Below are 25377 nucleotides of genomic sequence, written 5' to 3' on the forward strand. Positions count from 1 at the left end.
CACTCATACACCTTACACTCACTACACCACTACACCTGCATCTACACTCACCTGCCTACCATACACACCTCCTCACCTTACCTACACCTGCACTACATACCCTCACCTGCACCTACACCTGCACATACACCCTCACCTCACCTACACCTCACATACACCACTCACCTGTCACACTACACCTGCACATACACCCTCACCTGCACCTACACCTTCACTACACCTGCCACACTTACCTCAACACCTATACTAACCTTTACACTACACCTGCACTCACCATACACCTGCACATTACCTCACCTGCTAACCATAACACCTGCACTCACACCCTCACTCACCTACACCTGTCACTACACCCTCACCTGCACCTACACCTCCTACACCCCTCACCTGCACCTACACCTGCCTACACCCTCCACCTGCACCTACACCTCACATACCCTACCCTGCACCTACACCTTCACTGACACCTACCTTACCTACACCTTCACATACACCTCACCTGCACCTCACCTTCACTACACCTCCTGACCTACACCCCACTACCTCACCTGACATACACCCTCACCTGCACCTACACCTTCACATACACCCATACCTGTACCTACACCTTCACATACACCATCACCTGCACCTACACCTTCACATACACCCATACCTGTACCTACACCCTCACATACACCCTCACCTGTACATACACCCTCACCTGCACCTACACCTGCACATACACCCTCACCTGCACCTACACCTTCACATACACCCTCACCTGCACCTACACCTGCACATACACCCTCACCTGCACCTACACCTTCACATACACCCTCACCTGCACCTACACCTTCACATACACCCTCACCTGTACATACACCCGTACCTACATCTGGCTGGACTGTGACTCCTGATTCTCCAGGTTCCTCAGAGGCACCTGCAAGCAGACGGACGGCTCCTGCCCTTTCTCACACAAGCTGTCCAAGGAGAAGGTGAGAGTGTGTGTCTGTGTGTCTGTGTGTCTGTGTGTGTGTGTGTGTGTGTGTGTGGTTGTGTTGTGTGTCTGTGTGTGTGTGTGTGTGTGTGTGTGTGTGTGTGTGTGATGTGTGTGTGTGTGTGTCTGTGTGTCTGTGTGTCAGTGTGTGTCTGTGTGTGTGTGTGTCTGTGTGTCATGTGTGTCTGTGTGTGCGTGTGTGTGTGTCTGTGTGTCAGTGTGTGTGTGTTGTGTGTGTGTGTATGAGTGTGTGCACGTGCGTGTGTGTCTGTGTGTCAGTGTGTGTGTGTGTGTCTGTGTGTCTGTGTGTGTCTGTATGTCAGTGTGTGTGTGTGTGTCTGTATGTCAGTGTGTGTCTGTGTGTCTGTGTGTCAGTGTGTGTCTGTGTGTCAGTGTGTGTCTGTGTGTCTGTGTGTGTGTGTGTGTGTGTGTGTGTGTGTGTGTGTGTGTGTGTGTGTCGTGTGTGTGTGTGTGTCTGTGTGTCTGTATGTGTGTGTGTCTGTGTGTCTATGGTTTCTGGTGTCTGTGTGTGTGTCGTGTATGTGGCTGTGGTCAGTGTGTTGTGTATGGTGTGGTGCACGTGTGGGGTGTCGGTCGTGGTGTGTTGCATTGTCATGGTGTCTGGGAGTGTCAGTGTGCTGTGTGTGGAGTCCTGTGTGCTGGTGTGGTCTGTGTGTGTCTGTAGCAGTGTGGTGTGGTGTGGTCAATGTCGTGTGTGTCTGTGGTCTGGTTCAGTGCGTCGGTCTCTGTAGTGTCTGTTGTGCTGTGTGTGGTGTGTGGTTTGTTTGTCAGTGTGTGTCTGTGTAGCAGTTGGTGTTTGTGTGTTAATGGTTGTCATAGTGTGTGTGTCTGTGTGTCAGTGTGTGTCTGTGTGTCTGTGTGTGTGTCTGTGTGTGTCTGTGTGTCTGTGTGTGTGTCTGTGTGTGCCTGTGTGTCAGTGTGTGTGTGTATGAGTGTGTGCACGTGTGTGTGTGTGTCTGTGTGTGTGTGTGTCAGTGTCAGTGTGTGTCTGTGTGTCAGTGTGTGTGTGCTTGCTGTTTCTCCACTTATGGCTTTCTGAAGAGGCTGATTATATTCGCTCAGTATGTGAGCTGACGTGGGAGTCAGCTTTAGGACTCTGCGTGTGACGCTGGGCCTACGTTTCGGCTGGGGGGGGGGCGGGGGGGCGGGGGTCGGGTTGCACATTCCTGGCGACCTTGACATCCCGACAGCCTTCTGGCAGTGCTCAGGGGGTGGGGGCTGTATGTGGGACAGTACCCTGGCGCGGCTGAGCGTATGTGCATGTAAGGGCATGGGGTGGGGGGGTAACACAACCTTCTGCCTGCCCAAATCCACATCCCTGCACTGGACCCCGGCCCGGATCCCTCTTAGATTTCTGCCTTTGGCCACGGCCCTCAGAGAACGCTCTGGCTGCGGCGCTCTTGCTCTCTAACGCAGAGCTCTTACAGCAGCTCAGCAGAATTAAAGCGTGTTATTGTGTGAAATTAAAATTAGGAAATAGACACAAGTGAAGGAAGAAGAAACAATGAAGGATGGAAATTTGTCAATTTGGCTCTTGTGTTTGGCGGTTCGGCACAGGTTTTGCCCCCCCCGCCCCCCCCCTCTCCGTCCCCGTCCCTGCGCTTGCTGAGCTGATGCCAGCTGGCCTGCCCCCCCCCTTCCTCCATGGCCCCAGTTTAAGCCTGGCATGTGAGTTTGGGCTGGCAGCCTGCAGGGCCGCTGCAGAGGACTGATTAGTGCCCCCCCCCCCCCACCCCCCTCAAACCCCCCAACTGGAAACCAGACCCCGCCCTCGCCTCTGGCTCTGGCGGGCCCCCGCGCTCCAGGCACATAAACACATCACCCTATCTGTTGAAGCGAGTGCCTGGGTAAATATTTCTGTAACAGATAATTAGGCAGCAACGATACGATCCTCTACGACACGGTACTCCACTTCAGGGGGTCAGATTCCCCCCCCATGTTCTGTGATCCTGCCCTTATTTATACTTGGAGCAGGTGGTGCAGGTGGGGGTAGGGCTGGGGGGTAGGGGGGTTTGGGGGTAGGGGGATATTTGGTGAGGTGCCCTTAATTGCGCTCCTGTATTTAAAAAAGAATTCTACCGCAATTAACAGGATTTAAATACAGATTTGGTGATAGGTGTAATTATAGGTGTAATGTGCAACCAAATAAAACAGCCCCCTACAAGGGTCAGGACGTACCCCAGCCCCCCCCCCCCCCCCACCCACCTCTCTATCGCTCACTCTTTTCCTTCTTCCTGCTCTCTCTCTCTCCCCCTCTCTCTCTCCCGTCTCCCCCACGCCTCCCCCTCAGGAACTCCCAATTACAGGTAGACATTCTCGCTGTTTTCAGCTGGATTATGGGGGTGTATCATGGGCTCTGCTCCGCCCCCACCTGTCACCACCCAGCCCCCCCCAGTTATGCCATCCCCCATCGAATCATCAGTTAAATTTGCTTAATTGATTAATTGGTTGCACAGCTCGGGGGCCATTTGCATGAACGTCTGAGGTAATATTTAAGCTGTATGTGCTGCTGGAATTCTGCAGCGTTTGACTGACACTTGTGCCATTCAGTGTAAATATGCTGAACGGACAACTTCCACATGTCTAACAATGGGCCGGGTGCTGCTGGATTTGAACCTGCAAACTGCGAATTGTGTGCTGAATACTAATCCTCTGTGTCCCACCCCCTCTCTGCCCCGCCCCCCTGTGTCTCACCACCTATGTGCCCCGCCCGTCTGTGTCCCCTCCCCCCTCTGTGCCCCCCGTCCCGTCTGTGTCCCTCCCCTATGTGCCCACCCTCTGCCCGCCTGTGTCCCCCCTATGTGCCCCGCCCGTCTGTGTCCCCCCCCCCTCTGTGTCCCCCCCCCGTCAGATGCCGGTGTGCTCCTACTTCCTGAGGGGGATCTGCAGCAGCAGCAGCTGCCCCTACAGCCACGTCTACGTGTCCCGCTCCGCTGCCGTCTGCCAGGACTTCCTCCGCGGCTACTGCCCCAGGGGCGAGAAGGTACGAAAACGTCCCACACAGGTTTTTGTTTCATCCCGGCTCTACGACCTCGTGGTCTTCAGTCAGCCCCTTCAGTAGAGTCAGGGGTATCAGTGCTGGGCTAGAACAAAAACCTGCGCCCACAACTTTTTGGGAAAAGATTGCCACCCCCCCCACCCCCCCGCGCTCCAGACTATGGGTGAATAGCGAGCCTCAGATGGACTAAATGGCCAGGAAGCCTCAGATGGACTAAATGGCCAGCAAGCCTCAGATGGACTAAATGGCCAGGAAGCCTCAGATGGACTAAATGGCCAGGAAGCCTCAGATGGACTAAATGGCCAGGAAGCCTCAGATGGACTAAATGGCCAGGAAGCCTCAGATGGACTAAATGGCCAGGAAGCCTCAGATGGACTAAATGGCCAGGAAGCCTCAGATGGACTAAATGGCCAGGAAGCCTCAGATGGACTAAATGGCCAGGAAGCCTCAGATGGACTAAATGGCCAGGAAACCTCAGATGGACTAAATGGCCAGGAAGCCTCAGATGGACTAAATGGCCAGGAAACCTCAGATGGACTAAATGGCCAGGAAGCCTCAGATGGACTAAATGGCCAGCAAGCCTCAGATGGACTAAATGGCCAGGAAGCCTCAGATGGACTAAATGGCCAGGAAGCCTCAGATGGACTAATGGCCAGGAAGCCTCAGATGGACTAAATGGCCAGGAAGCCTCAGATGGACTAAATGGCCAGGAAGCCTCAGATGGACTAAATGGCCAGGAAGCCTCAGATGGACTAAATGGCCAGGAAGCCTCAGATGGACTAAATGGCCAGGAAGCCTCAGATGGACTAAATGGCCAGGAAACCTCAGATGGACTAAATGGCCAGGAAGCCTCAGATGGACTAAATGGCCAGGAAACCTCAGATGGACTAAATGGCCAGCTCTCTGCATTATGCGTCCTTGTGCTCATGTCGCCCATGGAAACGGTAACCGCTGGCAATGAAGCAATGTGACAGGCGATCGGCGCCTACGTGCCGGGGCGGTGATGGAGACCGGCGGATTCTCAGCGAGCGCCCCCCCCCCTCTCTCTCTCTCTCTGCGGTTCGCCCTGTTCTGATTCACGGCGGAGTCCCGGGGACAGCTCAAGACCGGGCCGTGTTTAATGAGTCGGGTGATTTTGCCGCCGGCGCTGTGTTTCAGGCCTTATCTCTCAGGCTTTAGGGGCCTTAAACGCTCAGCGCCTCCAGCACTTTAAATAAGGCCCCCAGCTTGTTATTTCAGGAGCCATGTCTTTACTCTGGATATCAGCCCTGTTCACCTATATTTATTGTATATTTAAGGTTTCTGTTTAATGCTTCTTCCTTTGTATATACAGGTGTGTGTGTTCGTATGTGTGTGTGTGTGTGTGTGTGTGTGTGTTGTCGTGGGCGTGTGGTGTGTGGTGTGTTGTGTGTGTGTTGTGTGTTTGTTGTGTGTGTGTATGTCGTTGGTGTTGTGGTGTGTGTGTGTACGTTATTGTGCGTCATGTCTGATTTGTAAGTATGGCCGCTGTGAGTTGTTGTCGTGATGGTTATGCTGTTGTGTACTGTGTGTATTGTGTTATAGGTGTTGTTTACGTGTATGTGATTGTGTAGTTGTTATGTTAGGGTGTGTTGTTTATGTTGTGTGTGTGTGTGTATTTGAGTGTGTTGTGTGTGTGTGTGTGTGTATGTGTGAGTGTGTGTGTGTGTGTGTGTGAGTGTGTGTGTGTATGTGTGTGTTTGTGTGTGTGTGTGTGCGCTTGGGAGCCGTGGGATGAATGCTGCTGAGTGTAATGATTATTATAATAATGAGCTGGCTGTAGAATGTGGTTGCCTTGCCTCTATTCAGATCCGGAAGTGTGATTTACGCTTTGCTTTATGGAGAAAACGGGAATTCCATTTCCTTTAAAAACAGAATCTTCACTTTGCCGGGGCCCAGTTCTGGCAGTTCTGCTCAAGCCAATCCTGGATCCGCTGTGACCCACAGATCAAGGTCGACAAGCGAAACCAGGCTTTGCTGGAGCTGCACTGACTGAACCGGGCCCTGGCAAAGTGAAGATTCTGTTTTTAGAGGGAATGGAATTCCCGTTTTCCGTGAGGCCGAAGGCGGAATTGTACGGCCGATTCCCACAGCGTTAAAAACACAGGGCGGTATGTATTCAAACGGTGCGTGTGTAAGAGATGAGCTTTCCTTTCCTCCATGCCAGTGTTTGATGAGTTCAGCCTGTCTTACCCGTTCCTGTCATTTCTAAACACATTTTCTTATAGAATTATTATGTATTTCCTTCTCTTTCATTTTCCCTCTTTCTCTCTGTATCATTTCTCCTTTCTCTTTATCTCTCTCACTCTCCTCTTCTCTCTCTCTCTCTCTCCCCCTCTCCTTCCCTGTCTCTCTCTCTCTCTCACCCACCCACCCAGTGCCTTTGTTTTCCTAAGTTGCATTCTCTCCTCTCTGTCAGGGAATATTTAAATATTCCGGTGGAAAATGAGCCTGTATAAAACAAGAGATATTAATATTTATTCTATTAGCGAAAGTGCTTAGTCTCGTTTTTTCCGTTTTTTTTTTTTCTTTCTCCGTCGCGGTGGCAGTGAAGCCGCGGTGGCGCTGTGATGGATAGCAGCCTGTAATTATATATCGGGGGGAAAGTGCTGATGGAGCGGCTCGGGCCCGGGGAGGCGCGGGAGGCGCGGGAGGCGCGGGGAGGCGGGCGCTTAGGGGTTAACTCCCGCTCCTCTCCGGGTGATGTGCAAACTGCTGACTCTCGCTGGCCCAGACGCGCGGCCCTAATAGGCCCCAGGGAGTTCCCACCGCTCCTCAAATCAAGTGGAAAATTGTTAACTTGGTCTCGTATGAAGACGTTTCATCCGCTCCCTTTGTGCGCGTGTGTGCGTGTGTGTGTGTGCGTGTGAGTTTGAGTGTGTGTGTGTGTGTGTGTGTGTGTGTGGGGTTTGATGTGTGTGGGTGTGTGTGGTTTGATGTGTGTGGGTGTGTGTGCGCGTGTGTGTATGTGTGTGTGTGGTATGATGGGTGTGTTTGTGTGTTGGTGTGTATTTGGGTGGGTGAGTGGGTGTGTGCATGGGTGTGTTTGTGTGTATGTGTGTTTATATGGGTATGCGTGAGTGTGTGTGTGTGTGTTAATATGTGTGTGTGTGTTTGTGAGTGTGTGTGTACCCTATGGGGCAATTGCTGAGGGCCCCACTGCTCCTGCATTGCATTGTGGGAGATTCCCCCCTCCCTTGTGTGATATTTAATGCTGTCCTGAGAATCCCTTACAGAAATGAAACATCCTGCAATATGTTGTAAAATTTGGATTTTTATTTTATTTTTAGAAATGATGCTGGTGAATATATTTCCTCGCAGTGCACTTCAAATGTGTATTAAAAAGTGGCAATTATTTGTATTTTTGCTCATATATTTTGAGGAATTGCAGTATTATTTCTGATCTGAATAATATTGTTTATTTATGTGTACTGCAGCATACTGCATTTGCGGAAGGTACACTACATGGCCAAAAGTATGTGGACGCCCTTTCTAATTATTGAGTTTGGCTACCTCAGCCACACCCATTGCTAACAGGTGCATGAAATCAAGCATACAGCCAGGCAATATCCATTGACAAACATTGGCAGTAAAATGGGTCGTACTGAAGAGCTCAGTGACTTTCAGCGTGGCACTGTCATAGGATGCCACCTTTCTAACAAGCCAGTCTGTCAAATGTCTGCCCTGCTAGAGCTGCCCCAGTCAGCTGTAAGTGCTGTGACTGTGAAGTGGAAATGTATAAGTGCAACAGCAGCTCAGCCATGACGCGGTAGGCCACACGAGCTCGCAGAACGGGACCACAGAGTGCTGAGGCGCGTAGCGCGTGGAAATCATCTGCCCTCAGTTGCAACACTCGCTACCGTGTTCCAGACGGCCTCCGGAAGCAACGTCGGCACCAGAACCGTTTGTCGGAAGCCTCGCGAAATGGGATTCCATTGCCGAGATCAAACCTAAGATCACCACACGCAATGCCAAGCATCGGCTGGAGTGGTGTAAAGCACAGCGCCGCTGGACTCTGGAGCAGTGATGTAAAGCACAGCGCCACTGGACTCTGGAGCAGCGGTGTAAAGCACAGCGCCACTGGACTCTGGAGCAGCGGTGTAAAGCACAGCGCCACTGGACTCTGGAGCAGTGGTGTAAAGCACAGCGCCACTGGACTCTGGAGCAGTGGTGTAAAGCACAGTGCCACTGGACTCTGGAGCAGTGGTGTAAAGCACAGTGCCACTGGACTCTGGAGCAGTGGTGTAAAGCACAGTGCCACTGGACTCTGGAGCAGTGGTGTAAAGCACAGCGCCACTGGACTCTGGAGCAGTGGTGTAAAGCACAGTGCCGCTGGACTCTGGAGCAGTGGTGTAAAGCACAGTGCCACTGGACTCTGGAGCAGTGGTGTAAAGCACAGCGCCACTGGACTCTGGAGCAGCGGTGTAAAGCACAGCGCCACTGGACTCTGGAGCGGTGGTGTAAAGCACAGCGCCACTGGACTCTGGAGCAGTGGTGTAAAGCACAGTGCCACTGGACTCTGGAGCAGTGGTGTAAAGCACAGCGCCACTGGACTCTGGAGCAGTGGTGTAAAGCACAGCGCCACTGGACTCTGGAGCAGTGGTGTAAAGCACAGTGCCACTGGACTCTGGAGCAGTGGTGTAAAGCACAGCGCCACTGGACTCTGGAGCAGTGGTGTAAAGCACAGCGCCACTGGACTCTGGAGCAGTGGTGTAAAGCACAGCGCCACTGGACTCTGGAGCAGTGGTGTAAAGCACAGCGCCACTGGACTCTGGAGCAGCGGTGTAAAGCACAGCGCCACTGGACTCTGGAGCAGTGGTGTAAAGCACAGTGCCGCTGGACTCTGGAGCAGTGGTGTAAAGCACAGCGGCGCTGGACTCTGGAGCAGCGGTGTAAAGCACAGCGCCACTGGACTCTGGAGCAGTGGTGTAAAGCACAGCGCCACTGGACTCTGGAGCAGTGGTGTAAAGCACAGTGCCACTGGACTCTGGAGCAGCGGTGTAAAGCACAGCGCCACTGGACTCTGGAGCAGCGGTGTAAAGCACAGCGCCACTGGACTCTGGAGCAGTGGTGTAAAGCACAGCGCCACTGGACTCTGGAGCAGTGGTGTAAAGCACAGTGCCACTGGACTCTGGAGCAGCGGTGTAAAGCACAGCGCCACTGGACTCTGGAGCAGCGGTGTAAAGCACAGCGCCACTGGACTCTGGAGCGGTGGAAACTCGTTCTCCGGAGCGATGAATCACGCTTCGCCGTCTGGCACTCGGACGAATCCGGGTCTGGCGAATGCCGAGAGAACTCTACCTGCCCAAACACAGAGTGCCAAGGGTGGTGGAGGAGGAATCATGGTCTGGGGCTGCTTTTCATGGTTTGGGCGAGGCCCCCTAGTTCCTGTGTAGGGAAATCTTAATGCCACAGCATACAATTCAATTCTAGAGAATTGTGCGCGTCAAACTTTGTGGTAACAGTTTGGGGAAGGCCCTTTCCTGTCTCAACATTACAATGCCCTCGTGCACAAAGTGAGGTCCATAAAGGAATGGTTTGCTGAGTTTGGTGTGGAAGAGCTTGACTGGCCTGCACAGAGCCCGGACCTCTACCCCATCCAAGCTCCTTTGGGATGCACTGGAATGCCGACTGTGAGCCACTTCTTATCGCCCAACACCAGCGCCCAAACCTCACTAATGCTCTTGTGGCTGACCCTTACCACACAGCGCTGCAGTCTGTGCCCGTGTCCTGTGGGGCGTCAGTGATCCTGACCCCTATCACACAGCGCTGCAGTCTGTGCCCGTGCTCACCGGGGCGTCAGTGATCCTGACCGCTGTCACACAGCGCTGCAGTCTGTGTCCGTGTCCTGTGGGGCGTCAGTGATCCTGATGCTCGCGATGCGGCTCACTGATGAACGTTTGTGCCGTCACCTGTCAATCAACGCACTGTTTCCGCCTGTGCAGGCAGCGCACGGCCGCGATTGGTCGGACAGGCGTTGGAGGAAAAAAAAAAAAATTAATTTAAAAAATGACGATCGGAAAGCTGCAGCTTGTGCCTCCCAGCATGGGGGGGGGGCGTGGCCCGTAGCCGTGGTTACGCAGCTGGAAGGAGCCCTGGCGAATGGGAGCGCGGGAGGCGGCTCCTGGAGCTGAAGCGGACGGAAGCCGAGGGGCTCTGCGGATAGATTGATGTGCTCTCCTGACGTGGCCCCCCGCGGCCGCACTGGCTGATGGGAGCCCCTGGTGTTCTCCGCTGCGGGACGGGGTGTTGCACGATTGGGGGGGGGGGGTGGCTGTGCTGTTCCCTGGAACATGATACACCCCTTCCCCCCCACTCCTTCCCCCCTCTCTATTTCAGGACCCCTGCCCTACCCCACCCCCCCCTCACCCCACCTCCCCCCCACCTGCCCCCGCCCCATAGTGGGTATAATTAGATGACAGGTGGGAAGGATTGAGTCTCCTGAAGAATGAAGTCACTAATTCACACAGATATAACACACTTTCTCTTTCTCTCTCTCGCTCTCGCTCTCTCTTAGGCTGCACACACATCAGCATTGAAACCCCGCTTTGGAAAAACCCTTTCAGTGTCTTTAAAAACCGTCAGATCTGCGCTATCAGGGGTTTGCGAAAACGGGTTTTAATATAAAACCCCTTGGAGCAAGTATCGGAAATGTGTTGAACACCCTTAACTGGTTTTTTGCCGTGAATGTGCACAGGAGCAGTTTTTTTAAACCTTCTTCTTGATTATTATTATTTATTGCGTCACAAATGAATGACGTAGAGTTCCGTTACTCCCAGTTAATCTGACAGTTGAACATAAAAAAAAAAAAATTATAATCATATTTGATCTTTATATTATGTCTGCCGATCGCAGTTCAACTTGAATGCAGGAGGATATGCGTTGCATCACCGTAAAACACTTTGAAAGCTACAAACCGATCCTTGCTGATATTCTCTTCTTTTTTTCAGCTGTAAATATTGCTATGGTTAAGTATCGCAGAATATCAAGTCTGCTGTCAAGGAAACACTGCAGAGCTCGCTTTAGGTTTCGAAGACCACCGAATGCATTCGAGTGATGTGTACAGACCGGTCTCTCTGGCTCTCTTACACTCTCTCCTTTCACTCTCGCTCTCTCGCACACACACACACACGGGACAGTGGACATGGATATGTAGATGTGCGCACTCACTGGAACACCCCAATTACGCAGACATCAGTGTATGCGTCAGTGCAGATGTGCGTGCGTGCGTGCGTGCGTGTGTGAGTTGTGTGTGTGTGATTGCTGACACTGTTTCCTGTGCTGTGCAGTCAGTGTGTGTGTGTGTGTGTGATTGCTGACACTGTTTCCTGTGCTGTGTAGTCAGTGTGTGTGTGTGTGTGTGTGAGGTGTGTGTGTGTGTAACAGTGTGTGTGTGTGTGATTGCTGACTGTTTCCTGTGCTGTGTAAGCGGAGTGTGTGTGATTGCTGACTCTGTTTCCTGTTTCCTGTTTCCTGTGCAGTGTAAGCTGAGTGTGTGTGACTGCTGACTCTGTTTCCTGTTTCCTGTTTCCTGTGCAGTGTAAGCAGAGTGTGTGTGATTGCTGACTCTGTTTCCTGTTTCCTGTGCAGTGTAAGCAGAGTGTGTGTGATTGCTGACTCTGTTTCCTGTTTCCTGTGCAGTGTAAGCAGAGTGTATGTGATTGCTGACTCTGTTTCCTGTTTCCTGTTTCCTGTGCAGTGTAAGCAGAGTGTGTGTGATTGCTGACTCTGTTTCCTGTTTCCTGTTTCCTGTGCAGTGTAAGCAGAGTGTGTGTGATTGCTGACTCTGTTTCCTGTTTCCTGTTTCCTGTGCAGTGTAAGCAGAGTGTGTGTGATTGCTGACTCTGTTTCCTGTTTCCTGTTTCCTGTGCAGTGTAAGCAGAGTGTGTGTGATTGCTGACTCTGTTTCCTGTTTCCTGTGCAGTGTAAGCAGAGTGTGTGTGATTGCTGACTCTGTTTCCTGTTTCCTGTGCAGTGTAAGCAGAGTGTGTGTGATTGCTGACTCTGTTTCCTGTTTCCTGTTTCCTGTTTCCTGTGCAGTGTAAGCAGAAGCACACCCTGCTGTGTCCAGATTTCTCCAGTACGGGGTCCTGCCCCCGCGGCTCCAAGTGTAAACTGCAGCACCGCCAGCGACTCAAACGCGCCAAATCCAGCCAGCCGCCGGCCCCGCCCAAACGCGCCCGCACCGAGGGGGCCCCGCCCAGGTGAGGGCCCGCCTAAACCCCGCCCCTGACCCCACCCCCGGCCCCACCCTGAACGGCCCGACCACACACCAGGACTTCGCACGGCGTCAGCCGAGACGCTGGCTTCACTGCGAAGCTCCTTTTGCTTCAGCGTTCCCTCTTCTGCAACCATTTTTGATTGGTTGATCTATTCATGCATGAACCAGTTACTGGCGAGGTGCGGCGTGTTTTTGCGTTGACGCCGCTGGGCGCGATCGATGCGTTTTCATGTCTCTTTCTCTGAAACGCCTCCCCAGGCTGGAGGGGGCGGAGCCTGCGGCTGAAGAGCCGGCCTCCTCGGGCCCCGAGAAGCTGCCGTCCTTCATCTCCCTGCCCAGCTCCCCGGAACCGGCCGAGGAAGAGGAGGAGGCGGACACGCCCACTGCTCCGGGGTCAGAGGTCACAGGTCAGCTGCATGGCGTCACGGGTCATTTAGACCTCCGTCCTCCCTGCTTCCTCTGTGAAAAGCGGCTCCAGTTGGTAACGAGGGGGAGGGACGTTATTTTTATTGCTGTAATGGCTCCTGTTGCCAGCGTTACGGCTGTAATGGCTCCTGTTGGCAGCGGTACGGCTGTAATGGCTCCTGTTGGCAGCGGTACGGCTGTAATGGCTCCTGTTGGCAGCGGTACGGCTGTAATGGCTCCTGTTGGTAGCGTTACGGCTGTAATGGCTCCTGTTGGTAGCGTTACGGCTGTAATGGCTCCTGTTGGCAGCGGTACGGCTGTAATGGCTCCTGTTGGCAGCGGTACGGCTGTAATGGCTCCTGTTGGCAGCGTTACGGTGGTAATGGCTCCTGTTGGCAGCGGTATGGCTGTAATGGCTCCTGTTGGCAGCGGTACGGCTGTAATGGCTCCTGTTGGTAGCGTTACGGCTGTAATGGCTCCTGTTGGTAGCGATACGGCTGTAATGGCTCCTGTTGGCAGCGGTACGGCTGTAATGGCTCCTGTTGGCAGCGTTACGGCTGTAATGGCTCCTGTTGGCAGCGGTACGGCTGTAATGGCTCCTGTTGGCAGCGTTACGGCTGTAATGGCTCCTGTTGGCAGCGGTACGGCTGTAATGGCTCCTGTTGGCAGCGGTACGGCTGTAATGGCTCCTGTTGGCAGCGGTACAGCTGTAATGGCTCCTGTTGGTAGCGTACGGCTGTAATGGCTCCTGTTGGTAGCGTTACGGCTGTAATGGCTCCTGTTGGCAGCGGTACGGCTGTAATGGCTCCTGTTGGCAGCAGTACGGCTGTAATGGCTCCTGTTGGCAGCGTTACGGTGGTAATGGCTCCTGTTGGCAGCGGTATGGCTGTAATGGCTCCTGTTGGCAGCGGTACGGCTGTAATGGCTCCTGTTGGTAGCGTTACGGCTGTAATGGCTCCTGTTGGTAGCGATACGGCTGTAATGGCTCCTGTTGGCAGCGGTACGGCTGTAATGGCTCCTGTTGGCAGCGTTACGGCTGTAATGGCTCCTGTTGGCAGCGGTACGGCTGTAATGGCTCCTGTTGCCAGCGTTACGGCTGTAATGGCTCCTGTTGGCAGCGGTACGGCTGTAATGGCTCCTGTTGGCAGCGTTACGGCTGTACTGGCAGCTGTGATGGAGCACCCGCTGCTTGTTTTGCTGTTTGTGGCTGTGTTTGTTTTTTGTAGCGGGGGCCGGGGGGGTGCCTGTGAGTGTGAGTGACGCTGGTAATAATCATTAGGGAGGACGGTAATATTTAGGATTACTGTGAAGGAGGGGCACAGCTGGGCTGTCCGTTGACAGTGTGACGGATAGGAGATTAGAGCACCTGCCCCCCCCTCCAACCCCCTCACCCCCCCCCGTGAGGGATGGCGTTCCAAACACCCCCCCCCCTCCCCACCCCACCGTGACATGCAACTCGATAAACTGGCACAGCCCAGTCCCACTTTCCGCTGGCTCATTACCCACCTTAACCCTTCCTCTCCTCTCCTCCTCCATCTCATCATGGAGGAGGAGAAGAGAGTGTGTATGTGCGTGTGCATTTCTGTGTCTGTGCATAGGTGTGCGCGTGTGTGTGTGTGTGTGTATATATATATACATATACAATACATTTCCAAAAGTATGTGGACACCCCTTCTAATTAGTGGTTTTGGAAATTTCAGCCACACCCTTTCCTTACAGGTGCATCAGATTTTGTCAAATTTGTCAAATGTCTGCCCTGCTAGAGCTTTCTCGGTCAACTGTCTGTGCTGTTACTGTGAAGTGGAAACGTATAGGAGCAACAACAGCTCAGCCGCGATGCAGTAGACCACACCAGCTCACAGAACAGGACCGCCAAGTGCTGAGGCGCGTAGCGGGTAAAAATCAGTTTTAAAAATCATGAAAAATTCTGTGCTACCCCGTCCCTAACGGGATTAATCCCGCCCTCTTTACTGAAGAGCTCAACCCAACCCCTCCAGTCCCTCCCTTCTGCCGAACTCATGTCATAAAACCAGCTCTGTTCCAAAGTGTTGTTGGTTTTATGCACCTGTTTTCGTTGCTGTTGCTGTTGTTGTTGTTGTTGCTTTTATTGCTGTTTTTCTTACTGTTCATCATTATTATTATTATTAGTATTATTAGCTCATGTGGTGGATGTGGTTATGGGCAGGTGCAGTTGTCGTGGCGACATGCGTAACAGCTGTCACGCCTGTTTGTGAGTCGCCGGAGGGTTCGCGGCGATGCGCCAGGACGCGCACGCGGCGGGGGGGGGGGGGGGGGGTGCCAGGACGCGCAAGCGGTGGGGGGGGGGGGGGGGCGCCAGGACGCGCACGCGGCTGCAATTACGGGGGGGGTTAGGGTTAGGGTTAGCGCACGCGGCTGCTTCAGCACATGCGGGTGGAAGACTGTGTCCACTTAAGGGATCGTTTCTAAGTGATCACGTTTGTGTGCGTGTTGTCTGTTTGTTCTTCAGCGGTTAGATGAAGACGTTTTTTCCTTAAGAGCTGATTCAGCGGGAACTGGAAGAGCACGTGCATGGCTGGATCAATGTGGAATGTGCTAAGTGTGTGGTTTTGGCGTGGAACGCAGAGTGTTCACATCAGTGTGAATACTCCGTTCCGATGTGTTGTGCGTTCTCTCCGTGCCGCGTGTATTAACGAGCGCCTTGTCACAGTGGGCCTCCTGACCGCGGAGGGCTTTAATTGTCTCCACGACACGCGCAGCAGCTGCGCTGTGTGCACGCGCTCGACCAACATGTGCCTGCCAGCTGCGTGCGCTCCTCACGCACGTGCTCAGAAGCACTCTAATCCGATGCACCTTATGAAAGATTCATGCCGTGAGCGACTGCAGCCACACAGAAACCTGCAGCTGAGAGGCTGGGGGGGGGGGGGGGCGCGGGGGGGGGCGGGGGGGCAGCCGGCACGCGGGAGCTGAGTATCTTGTCCTCGGCGTGGGGGATCTTTGCCCGGTGTCGTCGCCGCCGCCGTCATCGTCGTCACTGTGGTGCTGAGAGGCGGAATCTCCGCTCTCTGTGCTCTGTGTTTCAGAGAAGAAGCTCCTCATCAAGCCGCGCTTCTGAGAACACCCCCCCCGCAGCGCTGGAGCCGCGGGACGTCCTGCTGCGCCGGGGGGTGGGGGGTCCGGCCCGAACGCCTCCGGAACCGCCAACGCAGCGGATTGCACCTCTGTGTTCTGTTTCACATGACGTCCTATCAGAACCACACCTAGGTCCATTTCAGCAGTCGCCTGTCACACACACACACACACACACACACACACACTCACACACTCACACACACACACACACTCACACACACTCACACACACACAATACACACACACACACACACTCACACACACACACACTACCCACACAACCAACACACCACACACACCACACCACACACACACTCACGCACACACACAACCACACACACACACACACACACATCCACACACACAACACACACACACACTCACACTCACACTCACACACACACACACACACACACACACACACACACACACACACACGCACTTTAGCTCTGAATGCTTCCGCATGCACTATTACCACACGTCCTCCCCACCCCACTCCACCCCACCCCACCCACGCCCCCACATTCGAAGCGGTATTTGTACAGAAGGGCTTGGTGAAGTTTTATGTGCTCTTGAATAAATTCCATTTTTTAAAAAAGCTTTTGTGCGTAGTCGTCGCTGTGTGAAGCGGTGGGTCGTGTGCGTCTGTGGAACGCGAGCTAGCCGCTGGCGCTGATGGAGATGACGAAGATGGCGAAGATAGCGGCTGGATAAGCCCCGCCTCCAGCGGATCAGACCACAGCGGCGTGTGAGACGGTGGTGACAGGGCAGACAAATGTGCCCCCCCCCCTCGGGAGAGGGGTGACATACGAGCATGCACATTTTTGGAATGACGTCACCCACTGCTAAATGTGCCATGGGGGGGGGGGGAGGGGAGGGGGGGGGTGATTTTAGGAAATGGAATACAAGACAAGAACATTGAAATTTATTTATTTTCAAGATGTGAATACACACTGAAAAACACTTAGACGGAGGAAGTTAGTAGCTATTTTTGCTTTCGGATGTATATACTACTTTTTTAAATTTATTTTTGTTACATAGGTTGCAGTAAAACTCGTGTGTGCAGCAGTTTGTTCCAGGTATAAGTGGGCGGGGTGCTGCTGTACTAGAAAGCGCTAGAAGGATTTTTCTCATAGTCTTGACAGGAAACCACCTCCTTCTGCAGATCAGGGTTCTGTTTGTGTGGGGGCATGTGTGTGGTTCTGGTCACTGTATGTGTGTGTGAGTGCGGGGTGGGGGGGGGGGGTTACTGAACACTTTTTCTGGTGTATGTAGTGTGGTATTGCTCTTTTCTATGGGTGGGGGGGGGCGGTGTTTAACTAACTGGTCTTGTAACCTAAAGGTGACAGGTTCAGTTCCTGGGTAGGGACACTGCCATCGTACCCTTGAGCAAGGTACTTAACCTGCATTGCCTCAGTGTATATCCAGCTGTATAAATGCTGTGTAAAAAGTTGTGTAAGTCGCTGCCTAATGCCTGTAATGTAATGTAATGTAACGCTAAGGCATTCTGGGAAAGAGCAGCCTGTTTCTCTGAGCAGCTGGGGGGGGGGGGGGGGGGGGCTTGGGGCTGTTGGGGCTGTCCCAGGACATCTGTGATCTGCCAGAATTACCCCAGAGCTGACCTGCCGAACTTCACCACACTGCCAAAACAGCTCCACTGCCAAACTCCCCCACACAGCCAAAACAGCTCCCACTGCCAAACTCCCCCACACCACCAAAACAGCTCCACTGCCAAACTCCCCCACACAGCCAAAACAGCTCCCACTGCCAAACTCCCCCACACCACCAAAACAGCTCCACTGCCAAACTCCCCCACACAGCTCCGCAAACTCCCCACACCACCAAAACTCCCCACTCCAAACCCCCCAACAGCTCCACTGCAAACTCCCCCACACACCAAAACAGCTCCCACTGCCAAACTCCCCCACACACCAACAGCTCCACTGCCAAACTCCCCCACACCGCCAAAACAGCTCCCACTGCCAAACTCCCCCACACCACCAAAACAGCTCCCACTGCCAAACTCCCCCACACAGCCAAAACAGCTCCCACTGCCAAACTCCCCCACACCGCCAAAACAGCTCCCACTGCCAAACTCCCCCACACCACCAAAACAGCTCCCACTGCCAAACTCCCCCACACCACCAAAACAGCTCCACTGCCAAACTCCCCCACACCACCAAAACAGCTCCCACTGCCGAACTGTTGATACTGCTGATAGTGGCGGAACATCTCAGAACTCACCTTTTCAAATTACATCTCTGTGTTTACATTTTTTTTTTTTAAAGAACTAACGGTTTACTCCTGTTATCTCACAGGTCTTGAGGCAGTGAGATGAAAGGGGAGCAGGTATCTGTGTGCAGCAGGTATCTGTGTGGAGCAGGTATCTGTGTGCAGCAGGTATCTGTGTGGAGCAGGTGTCTGTGTGGAGCAGGTGTCTGTGTGGAGCAGACTGTGTGCACAGTGTGTGTGGAGCAGGTGTCTGCAGCAGGTATCTGTGTGGAGCAGGTGTCCGTGTGGAGCAGGTATCAGTGTGGAGCAGGTGTCCGTGTGGAGCAGGTGTCAGTGTGGAGCAGGTATCTGTGTGGAGCAGGTGTCGGTGTGGAGCAGGTGTCTGTGTGCAGCAGGTGTCTGTGTGCAGCAGGTGTTAGTGTGGAGCAGGTGTCTGTGTGCAGCAGGTATCTGTGTGGAGCAGGTGTCTGTGTGGAGCAGGTGTCTGTGTGCAGCAGGTGTCTGTGTGCAGCAGGTGTTAGTGTGGAGCAGGTGTCAGTGTGGAGCAGGTGTCTGTGTGGAGCAGGTGTCTGTGTGGAGCAGGTATCTGTGTGGAGCAGGTATCTGTGTGCAGCAGGTGTTAGTGTGGAGCAGGTGTCTGCAGCAGGTATCTGTGTGGAGCAGGTGTCTGTGTGCAGCAGGTGTCTGTGTGGAGCAGGTGTCAGTGTGGAGCAGGTGTCAGTGTGGAGCAGGTGTCTACATGGAGCAGGTGTCCGTGTGGAGCAGGTGTCAGTGTGGAGCAGGTATCAGTGTGGAGCAGGTGTCGGTGTGGAGCAGGTGTCTGTGCATCAGAGGAATTCCAAGGTATAAGCTGCAGTGTTGGCTGCACAGGAAGAGCGGAGTGTGGTCCTGAACACACAAACATTCAAGGAGGACAGTAACCCTTTGAAGAGTAGGCATTATGAAGTGTAAATTCTAAGTCGGTGTTCTAGAACTCCGTTGCTTTTGATTACCGGCAGTGATTGTGACATCAGCGCTGGAATGTTCAGTCAAGATCATTCTAATCACACGTTTGCGATCTCACACCTTAAATGCTTGATCCGGTTTTTGCCGTACTGTCTCACCGCAGACAGCAGTCTATTGTGTTGCAAATGTGCCCGCGTTCTGACTAATGCAGCTTTTAAAAGCACCCCTGCCGCAGCACCCTTCTGGGATTCGCGGGGGGGGGGGGGTAATCTGGGGTGGCTTTTTTTTTTTTGTGAAAAGATGGTGATATCAGGATTACCACGCCCACGCCCCCCCCCCCAAACGCAGAGGACATAAAGAGCGGGAGACAGGCGCACACGGACGCACGTCTAAATCTCAGCCAGACCTGCTGAGCTCTGCAGAGTCTAATTAAGATCAATATTTCAATTCTTTTTTAAAAGTGAGAGTGAGGGAGGGAGAGGTAGGGAGGGAGGGAGGAAATGAGAGGAGGGTTTAAAAAAAGGAATAAAAAAAATGCAGAGCCTTCCCATCTTCCTTGGAGAACCTCACTGAAACAAAAAAAGGTCAACAGTAATTTTTCTCTCCCTCAGTATATTTCAGCGACGTAAAAAAAAAAAAGACAAACTTATTATAGCTCAGCAAAGAGGGTGTCCCATCAATAAAAATCACAGTTTCTCTGAGAGGGCCAATTCATTAGTCTATCTCCCTCTCCCTCTCTCTCTCCCTCCCTCTCTCTCTCTCCCTCCCTCTCTCTCTCTCTTTCTTTCTCTCTCTCTCCCCCTCCCTCTCTCTCTCTCTCTCTCTCTCTCTCTCCCCCAGCGCTGAATCTCTCATTCTGTCGCAGGCGGAGTCTGTGCAGTGCTGAAGGCTTTTCCCTGCATCTGTCTGTGCAGACCTGCTGCAGTCCTCCCATTCACCAGGGGGCAGTAGTGCTGTCAACTGAAGCAATTTTTTCCCCCCAGGAGCTAGTAGCCCTTCCTCAGCTCCTTGTCCCTTCCATCTGCTCTGTGAGAAAGTTCAGGAAAACCTACAATATTTACAATTCAGTTTTCTTAATCTTGTTTTTCTTTTTTTTTTTAGGTTTTTTTCAAGTGAAAATATTTCTGTTCTTTCAGAGGGGGGCACAGGTGGAGACTGGTGGCTGCAGGTGGGGACAGGTGGCCGCAGGTGGAGACAGGTAGCCGCAGGTGGAGACAGGTGGCTGCAGGTGGAGACAGGTGGCTGCAGGTGGACACAGGTGGCCGCAGGTGGAGACAGGTAGCCGCAGGTGGAGACAGGTGGCTGCAGGTGGAGACAGGTGGGGGCCCTCAAAAAATCGCACAGGGACCGGGTGGCCCGGGGTGGTGGGGCCCAATATGAGATGTTTTCAAGGGGGCCAAAATCCCTGGTTCCCCCCCTGGCTGTTACTCCCGGTGACCACTGACTGCTTGCAAGCCACTGCAGATTCTGATCAAATTCAGCCAATCATCACTCAGATGTTTGCTCATTTCTTATTCTTTTTTTAAACTCGTATTTCTCTCTCCTGTGAAGGCATGGCACATTGAGTAGGGAGCGCAGTCCCATCCCCACTTGGGGGGGGGGGGGGTTAGTTTTGACGACCAAACGCCTGAAATAAGGCTCTATCCGACTTAAAGAGCGATACCCCCCCCCCCCCCCCCCCCCCCCCCCCCCGAGACGCAGGTCCAGAGGGGGTTAACCCAGCGTGCTTGCCGTACGTCTTTGCTAGCCAAGCCGCTTCACGGCTCAGGCGCGCTGATGTCCACTTTGCTTAAATAGGAAGAAGTGCACCAGCAGCTAACTCCCAATGCGCAGTGGCACAAAGGAAACCCTGACTTCTAAATGTATGTCCCAAGCCCTTCGCCACTCACACACAACCCACCACAATGGACGGACTACGGCAGATCTTCTTAAAGGTGGCGTTTCAATGCAGACTGCTTAGCCAGGAGTTTAGAGCCCACTCTCGCTTATTTGGATTTTTTTTTTTTTTTTTAAACCGTTATAATGACTTTGCGCACCTTAAACTTGAAATTCTTTGATATGAATTCTGCCCTTCGTCTTATTTTTCCCTCTTCGCCAGCACATTTGAGTTGAGAGGGATCTTCTATCTTCTTCTTTCACTGCTTCACACAGGACGTCCGCAGCTTCGTCCTGGTGCCCTCACCCGCTTTAAGTCGTGCATTGACCTACCGAAGAGACTGTCTTTCCGCAAAATTTGGATCTGTTCTTCAACGGAGAGAAAAAAAAATCGGAACATAGAACAATAACTTATGTTGGCTTTCTATATGTGCTTTAATAGCAAAACCCGAATAAGAACAACCCGTGTTTGACCGCTCCACTGTCGGGGTAGGCCTTTAGTGAAGAAATCAACCGCGAACATACCCCGGGACATCCTGCTCAAACCCAGCTTAAGTTTTCTGATGCCTAAGAACAGGTGTCATTACTTAAAGTGGCCTAGGGCAAAATATATTAAGTCATTATTATAGTAGGTCTACATTTTACAGTACACAATGAACACCGTGCACATGTACAGTCGATTACCTTTCTTCACGTTTGAGAACTCGACATTCATCGGATTGTTTGAATTCATTTAATTTAAACTTGAACGCCGTTATTTTTGTGTAAATAACGGCAATGGTCACCTCTCCTTTCAGTCACCGAACGCCCAAAGTAAACTGGACACATCAACGCGTAGGCTACCGCATTAAATCACGGGTTGTGGGTCCTATGTGAGGACCGCGGTCATCATTCCCGATCCATAAAGCATGGGATTCTTCGCCTAATCCCTGGTTTATATCATGACCTCTCCTTTTCACCAAGTGTCTATTACCACGCGCACTTACACTTCGGTTACATAGGCAGTTTTCCAATAGACCGTAAGCGCGTAAATTATTATAACTGTTAGCGGATCCATATCCAGACCGTCTTGTATTAATGAAATGTTTACGCATGTAAACTCCAGGTGAGATATCTTGGCACGGGTGTTTCGTTTAGAGATATTCTTGTACAGGTGTTTCATTAAGGAATCTTAACTCGCAGCTTTCTGGCTACGAGGTCAATCATGCGCTATTAAATAAACGAATGGATCATCACGAGATAACTGTTCTTGGCGTATTTCTGTTCCGGTAAAGCGACGTGCGGAGAAGAACACCACTGCAAAAGGAGAGCAGCAAACATGTGCACTCGTTCTTATCCACTTTAATTTAACATCGACGTGTAGGGAATTCGGTTTGAAACGCAACACTTCAAAGATATATCTCAGTGGACAAACGAAAAACCCCAATAATGTATTATATGCGTATCATGTATCGGGATGTTTTAATCGAGTGTAATTAATATCGATTGGCTATTGCGAATGAGAATGTTTAAAAAAGACATCCCTATGCTTAATGGTTTCATACGTTCAGTGATTTAAAAGGCACGTGCAGCATTTTCCTATCTTCGGCATTCAAAATCGCCGATTTTATTTTTTGTGTTGTTTAATGGCGAATCGCACACAAAATGTTGCATTAGCGTTCAAATCGTGATATTACCCCGCTCCGCAATACATAATATATATAGACATGTCTATACAGGTCTCATGTCTATATAGGCTATAGACATGAGACCGTAGGCTTATAATTTGTTGTCTTACATGACATGCCTTTTTCTGTTTTTAATTTTATTTATTTTAATAAGTTTTCTTCGTTCTTAGGTCCTGACCGTATGCCCATATGGCCCTTTTTTACCTGAATGAATGCTGGTACACTTTCAGAGGCTATGAATCTTAAAAAATAATGATTTGGATTTTTAAAAAAACATGCACGGGAAGCAGATCGTTATTTTTTATGTCATTTTGCTTTAAGGTATTTTTACATCCATGGTCTTTTCGCTTTCGCCGATTGACACTGTAGTCTATTTAAGAACCCTTGAGTACTGTTACCCGGAAACTGGACTTGAGCGCGTGGCAGCGCCTTTTCTGGACAAGACGTCTTGCTTCAGCTCGTGTGCCTTTATAGCGCAAGGTTGTTGAAAGTTGTTCTACCGCATCCCCTGTTGGGGGAGAGTTTGTCAGCAAGACAGTTGTGTCAAGTCAATTTCCCCCCGTTAACGCAATGTCATATTTAAATTATGACTGTAAAACGTCTGCTAGAAGTCAACAGTTGTTGAAAGTTGTTCTACCACATCCCTGGTTGGGATAGAGTGGTTTAGTTCAGCGTTTGTCAGCCAGACTGTTGTGTCAAGTCAATTTCCCCCCGTTAAACACAATGTCATATGTAAATTATGACTGTAAAACGTCTGCTAGAAGTCAACAGGACGAAATGCGGGCTTGCGTACCGTCGCAAATTGTGTACAGCCGTGATTTAACAAAACGCCAGGTTACTTTAACAGTGAGCTGTGAAGTCTGTTCTTTCAGGCGGGATTGGTGGTTTTATTGTGAATGCGGTTGCTCTAAAGCGCTGAACTCATCTAGAGATGAGAATGAACGCGCTCGGTGCCGGCGGGAAGGCAGCAATTATCGCTGTCAATGTTCAGGTCAGGGGTGCGCGTCGTTGATTTGTGTGCGCTACTGAGAAATTTTCAGTGAATATTTTGACAGGGACCGTTTGGGGGAACCCTCAGGGAGAGACTCGAGGCACTCGTCGCTCCGAGGAATGCGCCGTTTCCCCGAGTTAAAAACGTACCGCGCAACGCCTAAGTGTTTGGGCAGTGGCACAGTTTCCGTTGGCTTTGTAGTCCAGCTCATTTGTTTTGAAATAAAACTGTGTATGTGAGGTTAAAGTGCAGGCTGCCTACTTTAATTTGAGGGTATATAATTTAGAAGGATAAACATCCATATTTGCTGAACCATGTATGAATTACAACCTTTTTACACACAATTCCCTTATCTTAGGGGGCCAGAAGTAATTGAACACATCAGCATAATTTTAAATGAAGTCCTCATATTTAGTACTTGGTTGCAAATCTTTCACATTCGCTGACTACCTGAAGTCTGCAACCCATAGACATCACCAGACACTGGGTGTCTACCCTGGCGGTGCTCTGACAACCCTGTGCTGCAGCCTTCTTCACTTCCCGTTTGTTTCTGTTGCGTTGTTTGCCTTCAGAAAGTGAAAAGCATGCGTGTGCAATTGGATTCAGGTCGTGTGATCGACTTGGGCAGTCAAGAACATGCCACGCCTGGGCCCTGGAGAAACTCCCCGGTTGCTTTAGCAGTGCGTGTTTGGGGGGTCATTGTCCGGCTGAGAAGGGAACTGCCGTGCAGTCATTTCTGAGGCCTTTGGTTGGGTGAGAGCGCGTATTTCTCTGCACTCCAGAAGTCGTTCTGCTGCCGTCAGCAATCGCACCGTAACAAGGAGAAGTGAGCCAGTTCCCGTGGCAGCCGTGCGTGTGCCCAAGCCACAACACCGGGGTGGCGTTGCTTCCTTTCTGTCTCCACACTTTCCGCGTTCCGTCAGTTTCGGCACAAGCCGTTCTGTCCTTGTGGCTTTCCAGTGATCAAAATCTTGCGGGGGAACCCACTGAGGTCATGCTGGTGTGTTTTTCCCTTTATGGCAGTCTTTGGGACATCTATGCCTACATCCAGGAGTGCTTTCTTGATCTGTTTCACCGCTGTTTTTTTTTTTCACGGTTTGGAGTTGGTTTTTTTTGTTGTCATCCACTACAGTGGTCTTCCGTGGTCTGCCAGGTTGTTTGCTATCGCTGAGCTGTTAGGAAGTTCTTGCTTCCTAACAGTTGCTTTTGATATTCATAATGTTTTGGCCTTGAGTGATTTGTTCAGATTTTTCAGCCTTGTGTTGGTCTGCTTTACTGGCATTGACACTTCTTTGGTCCTCATGTTGCAAGACTTCAGATGAAAATGCCACACCTAGAATAAACTCACCTGTTCTTAGCGTTCTTGTGCATGAACTCAATGATGCAATTACACACAGTAGGCCAAGAAACAGCTAAGCAGCCAAATGTCCAATTAGATTTAGTCCCTCTAAACGGGGAAACTATTTATAAAAAAGGTCTTCAATTCCTACATGGTTAAACCAATGTGGATGTCAGTCCCCTCAAGGTAAAGCAGACAGTCTGCACTTCAGCCTCATATTCATTTTTGTTTCATTCCAAATCCAGTGTGCTGGAGTACAGAACCAAGACAACAAAAATTGTGTCTCTGTCCAAATACTTGTATATGGCTGCACTGTATATGCAGATAGTTCTCCAGCAGAGAATCAATAGTCCTGAAGCATTTGTGTAGTTCCCAGATTTGAGGAAATAAAAATATTTTTAAACCTAACTGTGAAAGTAGCGATCACGTGCAAACGAACAGTACCGGCTTTCCATAATGCACGACTCCCGGCCAAGTCTGCCTGACCTTTTGCGGGCTAATGTAGCTCTGGTGGTAGCCTATTACTGCAACAAACATTTTAATTAAGCAGGTAATTTGCACATTTGCAGCACACT

General features: G+C 51.5%; 1 protein-coding gene across 1 annotated transcript in view; it reads left to right on the forward strand.

Annotated features, from left to right (window-relative positions):
* zc3h3 (zinc finger CCCH-type containing 3) overlaps window positions 1–16013 on the forward strand; it is a 49711-nt gene extending 33698 nt beyond the window's left edge. The window contains exons 7-11 of the mRNA XM_064334170.1: window positions 908–977; window positions 3852–3983; window positions 12057–12220; window positions 12496–12644; window positions 15705–16013. Coding sequence (XP_064190240.1) covers window positions 908–977; window positions 3852–3983; window positions 12057–12220; window positions 12496–12644; window positions 15705–15736 — 547 coding nt within the window. The 3' untranslated portion in view covers window positions 15737–16013. The remainder of the gene's footprint in view (window positions 1–907; window positions 978–3851; window positions 3984–12056; window positions 12221–12495; window positions 12645–15704) is intronic.
* Window positions 16014–25377: the final 9364 nt, after the last annotated feature.

Source organism: Anguilla rostrata, chromosome 4, assembly GCF_018555375.3.
Source record: "Anguilla rostrata isolate EN2019 chromosome 4, ASM1855537v3, whole genome shotgun sequence".
NCBI classification, from domain to species: Eukaryota; Metazoa; Chordata; class Actinopteri; order Anguilliformes; family Anguillidae; genus Anguilla; species Anguilla rostrata.